Below are 9,134 nucleotides of genomic sequence, written 5' to 3'. Positions count from 1 at the left end.
ATCACGTGACCTTGCTGCTAGGCTATGTGAGAGGCAGGTGTTTATAGCAATTTACGGCATGTACATGTACATGTAGGCATGACAGAAGGTACATGTAGCACTCTCAGTGAGAAACTGTTGTTTTGTCCATTTTCAGTATGACTCAGAAGATTTTCTTGGTGCTAGTCTTAGTTTTTAAGCTGGTGGACGGAGTCTACTTGCCGCAATCAGAAGGTAGGACGAGGAGTCTGAGAGGGCCTATCACTAAGTTTTCAGTATCAGTGCCCATTGCGATTGGGTAGTACGTAGCCTCTTAGCCGCGCCGGTGGCGTATCCAGCGTGCGGCCGGAGAAAGGGAGGCTGGCGGATTTTTTTTTTTTACTTTTTTATATTTAGGCCTAGGCTATGTATCAAATATCTCTTTATTTATTCATCAAATATTAGCAGCAAAAGAAAAAAGCACCACAAAATAAAACTTTTTTAACAGCAAAAACATAAAGATGTCGGGACCGTGAGTAAGTTGTTTTTTCTCTCCCAACATCGTGTTGAATGAGCCCAAGGATCGAGCTCGAATTCGACATGTTCTTCATGTAGTTTATTTAAACTGTATGCATCTTCTTTTGTGTGAGATCAAGCAGTGTCACTGTCAGGCATATTGCACTTTGCAGCCAGGACCAGCCCAACTATAGCTGGGATCGGCTCAAGTAAAGTTGGGACCGAGGCCATAGTTGGGGGCTCAACAAGTCTGCATTATAAGCAAAGAATCATACTGGATATTTCCGTCTACTGTAATCATGGTATACTATAGCAAGAGGGAAAGTCTGAGATTTTAATTGGTTTGTTTCGTAAACATGGTTTCAAATAAGTATGATAAGGTAGCGTGATATCCTATAGTATGAACTTTGCCAAGTACAGTACTATGCATAGAAGAAGTTATTTTCTGTGAATTACTTGTTGCCTTGTATGCTCATGGAGAATTATTCCTCCATGGTATGCTGTTTTTTGTTTTTATTAAAGGGCTGCATAAAAATGATAAATGTAAAATGTACGATTTTATGCAGACATACTTTCATTTGGAAAAGCCACAGTAGTGGTGTTTGAACACTTTGTTTTGTTTCTTTCTGAACTCTACTGACAATTACAAGTTCAGACTAAACCACCATGACAGCAATTAAGGCCATCAGAATGAAATTTTGTGTTGTGTGCCCGAGCATAAATGAAAACACACGAGCAGAAATTAAGACATGTGAGGTATTTTTTTCATTTCTCACTATTCATTATTTTTCATGAAATCTTGTCGGCTCCATCATCTGTTCATTTTCAATTTTTTTGTGACAGTACCCATTGATTTTGTTTGCATATGTATTTGGGATGGTGTCTGTCTGAAGCACATGCCCAGAGTTCAGGTCAAGCTGGTCGCAGTTTGTGCATTCTCTGTTTTAATGTTTAGTTTTTTGTTCTTTTTTCAAATCTTTTAAAATCTGCCTTTTTAATCTTTTTTTTTTAATCATTAAGGCCTATGATTTTAAATTTTCATTTTTTTAATATGTACATGTAAATCAAACCACAATCGACCACTTAAAGGATCCAGGAAATGAATTTTCCTTAGAATCTTTTTTTGTGTATCTCTGTACTCTTCCTCCATGTATGAAGACTGTTTTACATCTTTTTTGAGTTACTTGAATTGAACAGTGTACTTTTTCAAACACTTGAAATTTACCAAGCATTTCTGGACAAGTGAGCGCACTTTTGCTTTGATGTAAATCCAGGGAGACATGGTTCAGGTTGCATATTTTCATGTTCAAATTGTGAACCTCAAATTTGCTATCTGGGAACATTTCTGTGAAAAGTATATTTTTGCCGGATTATTGGCATGTACTTAGACAACAATAAATTACCCAAAAAAATGAAATCTGTCATAGCAGTGGTTAAAAAAAATCTAGAAATTTTCTGTGCACAAATCAGTGCAACATTGAGATTCAGCGTCTTGGATGACATCATGGTTCTGCTCACGAATATGCAGATATTCATTAGCATAACAACCAAACAAGAATCAAAATATGGGTTAAAATTGCAAAACAAAGATTTAAAATGATGTTAATTAAAACCCAAAGATGCAATTTTAAGGGTTTTAGTAAAATTTATAAAAATATTTCTATTTCCTGGTTCCTTTAAAATGATCGCGAGAGTTTGGTAGTAAATAGATAAAAAGCTATGCTAGTTGACTGCATGCAGTGCACGTGGAAGTTTTTCTCATGCAAGATGTGTGTGGTGGAGAAGGAGTTATGCATGCATGTTTTATTGGCGTTTTAATTTTTTTACACAGTGTTTTTGGGGAGAAAACAAAACCAGGGAAAAAATTAAGAATTTTTACAATGTTTTGTCTTATAATGAAAGTTTTAAATGGGTGCTTCATAGGCATATGGGTAGTGGATGTACAACAAGAAATATCATTCCCTTGGCCTAATCATTTTATTCAACTTGCTGTGCAGCTGTTGTAATGATACTGATTCACACGAAAGAAGAGCATTTAAAAATAAGAAGCTTGATAAGCAACTTGTTTCCAGTTTTCTCTGAGCAACATTTAGACCTAACCTGCTAGGGTCCATTGAAATCATGCACATTTGCTTGTTGGGTTCAGAATGGTTAGGGTTAAAGAAGGAAGTGTGTATTTTGTCATCCCCAGCTACATGTAAACTGCAGTAACCATTATTTAGTTAGCTACATGTGGAAAGCACCCCCTTTTCAATGCGTATGCAAGTTGGTCTATGAAAACCTGAGGTGCTAAATTGCAATTAACAATCATGCAAGACCTGTGGCCCAGTGGACAGCACCTTCATCTTAGGATTATCCCTACTTTCAATTCCAGCTAGCAACATTTCTTTTCGTCCCCAAAAGTTAAGAACGTTCTTGTACTATTAAAAATTGATTACTATACATGTATAAAACTTAGTTCCAGAGTGTTATTATTTACTTTTTCTGATTCATTGCTGTGAAGGATTTTTGTAAGGGAAAAAAGTGTGAAAATTGTCAAATGGTCCGCATTGGGTCTTGTGAGTACCCAGTCATAGCGACATTGGTGAAGAACCAGTCTATGATGAATGATTTGCCATGGTAAACTTTGTAAGTCCCCCCAAAACAGTCACCGCGTATGTTAAAATCTTATCTGACAAACTATTGTTCACTTAAAGTTAGCTTATGCCAGCAATATACAATACCACGAGAGTATGATAGCATGGTATGTAGTCATCTGCTATAGTTAGGCTTCTGCCACTTTAAAAAACTTGCACATTTTTCATTTTGTTGTTGACCACTTTCACATATTCAGTGAGTCGAGTTGAAATCCATGAATGTATGTTATTTTTTGTTTTTTTGGTCAGATGGCATTCTATCCTTCCTGGCTCTTGGAGATTGGGGTGGCGTGTCCTTTACACCATACACTACGCCAGACGAATTGGGCTGCGCCAATCAAATGGGAGCCATAGCCAAGAGGATCAACTCCACCTTCGTCTTGGCCCTGGGGGATAACTTCTACGACTTTGGCATACGGACTGATGCCCACGACAAAAGATTTAAGGTACATGCACCAGTAGGATGAGGGGCGTGGCAAGCCTAGTGTGGTAACATTTTTCAAAGTAGGGGAGCCAGTTATGAGAACATCAGGCATCAGCCATTAATGGGCCAATCTATAAAGCTCCACCCCTTTGTAGGACCTGGGTCATTCTATAAATTAAGGGTGTAGTTTTTGTGTGTCCCTGTCATACATATACCTGACATATGATTTTGTAAGTTCAGAATTTACTTTCTAATTTCCAGGAGGGGTGAATTAATGCAAATTACCTGCAAAGCAACTTATAGTTTGAAATATATTTCAGTGATCAATATTTCCATGTCAAGTGACACAGGTCATGTGTATCAGTTACACAAAAATGTCACACTTTTGGATCCTGAATTTATAGAATAACCTACCTGCAAAAAGTGTGAGGGGGCATACCCCCAGTTGAAAAACATGGGGTGGGGGAGGGGGCACTGCCCCCTTCCGCCGCCAGTGCAATACTTTACACGTAAATCTCTTATTGAAGTACATGTAAGTGTGCCCATAAAAAGGTTCCCTGCTCTGCCCACCTTGTCAATGGCAAAGGCAGGCCTCTGATTCCAATTTCCTCCAACATGCATCATTTGTTTCATCCTATACAGGAGACTTTTGAGGATGTCTTCACAGCCCAGTCATTGCAGACGCCATGGTACATCATTGCCGGGAATCATGACTGGCGTGGCAATGTCACGGCAGAGCTGGAATACACAAAATTATCTAAAAGATGGTATGTACACTGTACACGTACCTGCTATGTGTTGTACATAAGTTGATTATGTTTTGGTTAAATGTTGCATCTTTTGGATGCCCTAATTCTCATACTATTTATTGCTCATGTCTCCCACTCTAACATAGTTCTTGTCACAGTCTTAATTGGTTCCTGGCATGTTTTTCATCATTTGTTATTCAACCAATCACAAGAAATTGGTTTGAACTCACACTAAGAGAATAATAGGAAACTATGTGTACATCATCATAATGATAATAATCACAGTTGCGAGCACTAACTAATGGTTGGTGCATTAACTCATATACACACAAACCAGTGTATGTATCCAAATTAAAATTACCGTAAATCACCAACAACTCAGATATCTGATGACATGAAAGTTTCTTTGAAGTAGTCAGCCTTTTTGTAAATGGATCTTATCCTTAACCGATATAATTGTAAAAAAATACATAAATTATGCTCACAGTGACAGCAATTAAAAAATTTAAATTCCAGACATTAGAATTTACAATTACTGTTACTTGTACAGTAGATGGCATAAAACTATTTCTAAATGATCAGATTCGTTCGACCATTCCCTCACAACTTTGGACTTGAAATTACTAAAGAGATTTACAGTACATGTACACGCATCATGATATGCCTATTCAGTATTACCCCCTCCTCAAAGAAGTAGGTCCTTTTTAATTCTCTGTACTGTCACAATTTTCCTGAAAGTTGATAGCTGTTGATGTGAATTTTCATTTGTCTCCTTAGGACTTTCCCATCGTTGTACTACGCCTTCAATCACACCATCCCAGGAACCAAAGTGAAAGTGGCCTTCATCATGCTGGACACCCAGGTGCTGTGCAGCATCTTGGATGAGTTCAGTACTCCGGAAGAGCTGGCGGGGCCTTTGGACAAGATTGCAGCAGAGAAGGAATGGCAGTGGGTCGAGGAGCAACTGAAGGCAACGCAAAGGTATGTTATACGGGAACCCTAGAGCTGTTTTAAATGACTGAATTCATTCACTACAGAGAAGTTTTGACACCATTTTGATATGAAAAATACTTCCAAATGATGTACTCTAAATGCAGTACACAAGTTCAGGATTCATTTATAAAATGGGAGGTTTTGTTTAAGTCGGTGGTGGGGATCTGCCGACCTTCTGGATTCAGAACTGAAAGAAAAATAATTTTTTTTTTTTTTTTTTATTTTGTGAAGTCTCGCATCCACCGACCAACAAATTTACCAATATTTAAATATAAAAATATTTTTTGCTCCGCTGTTCGACCCACGGGGAATTCCCTGATTTTACTACTGTGAGCTTTGGTTGCTCAGCAGCTAGTGCTAGTGGTAAGGGATATCTCTTTTTTCTTCTGTAGAGAAAATTTTAATGGGTGCTTCCCTCTGACTCGAAGACCCTTATTTTGTTTTTGTTGAGACGATAGAAAATCCTTTTTGTTTGTTCTTTTCTGTCTCACTCTAAAATTTGTCTGAAAATAAATCCGAGCACCAACTTATAAAAACATTCCAACAGTGATATGATGCTGTAAACATACATGTACCTCAGCAAAATTCACCTGCAGCACTTTTTGCACAGGTGTCTGTTATGCACGTGGAGCAAAATGAAATGCTCATTTGTTGATCGTACATTTAAGTTTTAGCTATATCAGACTTGTTGACACGTCATAATGTGCTTTTAGCCATACAAAATTTCAAGTTATCCATTGGTTTGTGCACAGACATGGATGTACCCAACAGGCTTAATTTAATTGCACAGCAAGTTACCCAGAAATTTAATATACGTGTAGCTCTACCATTTACTTGGGCATAGAGAGGCCAGGTGCATGAATCAAGTGGCCCAGGTAGCTCCATCACTGGTCATTTGCAGTGGCACCTGCCACTGGAAGCACAGTATAGGCATTGTGGTAACCGTTGTACGGAGCAGCTGTTCTGGGCACCTGGCACAAACCCTAACACAAGGCTTTGTGCCATCGATTCGGCCATCAAAATGTCCAGTGAAGCATTGCTGTGTTTGTGTACATGTACGTGCACCGGAAATCATCTCAGTCAGCAGGATACATGTAGTTGTTGAAATGACTTGTACTGTGTCTTAGGCTCTGCCCTAAAATACAAGCAAAACTCTGCCGTTGCGGTCAGATACCCTACAAAAAGGACACTCCCCCCCTCCCCACTTTATGCAGGGCCTGTATTGGGGTCTTAATGAATCAGCCTATTAATGGCTGATGCCTGATGGTCTTACAACTGCCCCCCCCCACTTTGAAAATCATTCTGCTGCCACTGAATTGGGTGCCCATGGTGTCTCCGCCCCTGCCCAAGAAAGCTGAGGCATAGTGGATGGTGTATATGTCAAATTAAAACTTGTGTGCTCAAGAAAGTAAGTTTCATCTTGTGACCATCGATCTTGACCACTCAGCTATTCACAGCTGTGCATCTGTGGGCCTGATTAGTTTAGTTTTCTTTTTTAACAAACAAACAGTGCGGACTATGTGATTGTCGCTGGTCATTATCCGGTGTGGTCTATAGCAGAGCATGGGCCTACAGATTGTCTGGTATCCCGGCTCAGACCCCTGCTTATCAAGTACAATGTCAGTGCTTATTTCTCCGGGCATGACCACAATCTTCAGGTAAGTTTCAATTTAAGAAAAAAAAATTCTTGAGTAGATTTCCCTTTTTCAGCTGACGCCCCCAAAATAAAATCTTGAAAATTTTCCCACATGCTAAAATGGTGGGTGGGGAGGTTGTCAAGCAATATTATACGGTCCGATGTTGTTCACACTTTTTCTCCTCATTGGTTGAGAACCAGCATTTGTCCTTATATACGTGTATAATGAGGCTTGTGCTCTGTACGACGATAATCATGCATTTTTTTATACAGAGATACTTTTAGTTCAACTGAAGTAACATCCACACATGTTTCTGATGCTAGAATTTGTCACGGTATACTTGTTATGACAGGTTGATCATCCCATGGTAATTGAAAAAGTTTTAGGGATGAAGCTCACATATTGAAATTGACTAAATCTTTAGAACTTCAAACATCACAACCAAGAAAATTAATGTGATTTATCAACTCAGAAGAGAATAAAACCTTTCACCTATGGGGTGTCGGTTTTATTTGCAGCTAAAAGAACTGTGTTTGTTTGATATCTTTTCAATTTTTTTAATCCTAACCCCCAAGCATATCATTTAGCCTACAGGACTCATGCAAAATACTATGTAGTAGTCTGAGCCGGAAGGACCTAGCCCTATAAATTATTGTATCTGGCTAGGGCACTTCCATTGCTACTTGAACAGAGAACAATAACGTTATGCATTCATAGTGCCACAGGACTGTGTGGTACATTAATGGCTTCAGGGAACAATTAGGTCACGTCCTCATACAAGCAATAGTGCTGTATGCTACATTTTACTACTAAGTAGTCATTTTTAGTATTCGGTACACGTAGGGTTATAAGGTTAAAGTGTGTCAAAATGAGTAAAACTATTGAACTGTAAAGTAGTGCAGATTCTTCAAGCTTAGTCGCTTTATTTCGACCATGATAAGAAATAAGGGGCTGGTAACTGGCTATAACATAAAAAAGGAATAACCAATAATGAGTAAAAAGAAACCTAAATTAAACATAAAACAATAAAAGTAAACGAGAACTTCAGCTGAATATCATCAACATTGAAATACCAACTGGAGTGAAGACCAAGTTTCAATCCTCAAAGAAAGAGTGTAATAACAACCAGGCAAATGATCGTACTACTGGCAATCCGAAGAACACAAGCAGAATAATCAGTCTCCAAACACAAAAATATGTAAGTCTTGAGCCATCAGTGCTGTACGAGTATCCTGGAACATTGATTTAGCAATGATAACATATCAATCACTTGGAAAACCTAAATAAGAAAAGTATAGCTTCATGGCCAAAACAGCTATATCGATATGGAATGCCTTGTAGTCCTACAGCACTCACAGCATATAACAAATGATAAACTCACATCCTAAATGTCAGCATTATACTCAGTACATCAGTGGATTATACTCAGTACATCAGTGGATTATACTCAGTAATATCAGTGGATCGACTGGTTGCTTGAGTTAAACCCTAACATCAGTGGATCGACTGGTTGCTCAAGTTAAACCTTAACATCAGTGGATCGACTGGTTGCTCAAGTTAAACCCTAACATCAGTGGATCGACTGGTTGCTTGAGTTAAACGACAGTGGAAAGTAACCCTTGGTCTTTGGTCTGGCATGGCCAACTATGAGAATTGCCCTACGGTCCAGCTGCCTAATTGAAACCTCTTTACCTTAGACAAGGATGGAGAATTATGCACTGGGAACGGGAAAACATTACAGGCCACCATAGGTGGCTGGTTACATGCAGTAAACTAACCCACGATCCTTTGACAGTACTTTAAACCGATGAAAGAAATTGAACAATTATACCACATTCGTTTGCAAACAATTAAGCAGTGATGCTTAGTAACAACATATTGTTTAAAATGTGATGAAACCAACAATGGAATTGCTCCTTTTACGCTGAGAACCCTGGATGTTATTTCCCAACAAAAATGGGAATGTACATGTCTTTGTGGTGGATGCATGGATGTGATGTTGAACCTAGAATTTGATATTGGAAGGGACTTTCCAAAATCACATCCATGCCAGAAATCACAATCCAGGCCTAGTTGTTACAGTCTAATTACTCATGATGTGATGTTGGATTTTCCTGGATGTGATTCCTGGCTCAGATGTGATTTTGGTGGTGTGAATGTGATATTGGATAATCCTTACCAAAAATCGCATCCAGACGACTACAGTCACCTTTCCATTTTC

At 38.7% G+C, this 9,134-nt stretch overlaps 1 protein-coding gene across 2 annotated transcripts in view; it reads left to right on the top strand.

Moving 5' to 3' along the window:
* The first annotated feature begins 5 nt into the window (after positions 1-5).
* acp5 (acid phosphatase 5, tartrate resistant) overlaps positions 6-9,134 on the top strand; it is a 13,305-nt gene continuing 4,176 nt past the window's right edge. Inside the window, exons 1-5 of one of the 2 annotated variants that reach the window (XM_022254179.2) lie at positions 6-213; positions 3,360-3,556; positions 4,177-4,301; positions 5,061-5,264; positions 6,787-6,934. In XM_022254179.2, the coding sequence (XP_022109871.1) occupies positions 138-213; positions 3,360-3,556; positions 4,177-4,301; positions 5,061-5,264; positions 6,787-6,934 (750 nt within the window). In that variant the 5' untranslated portion in view covers positions 6-137. The remainder of the gene's footprint in view (positions 214-3,359; positions 3,557-4,176; positions 4,302-5,060; positions 5,265-6,786; positions 6,935-9,134) is intronic. The other variant, XM_087143777.1, reaches the window with a different exon arrangement.

This window comes from Acanthaster planci, linkage group LG12 (assembly GCF_054643075.1).
Source record: "Acanthaster planci isolate LZ-2023a linkage group LG12, COTS_SCS, whole genome shotgun sequence".
NCBI classification, from domain to species: Eukaryota; Metazoa; Echinodermata; class Asteroidea; order Valvatida; family Acanthasteridae; genus Acanthaster; species Acanthaster planci.
This window is presented reverse-complemented; position numbering and strand designations above follow the sequence as displayed.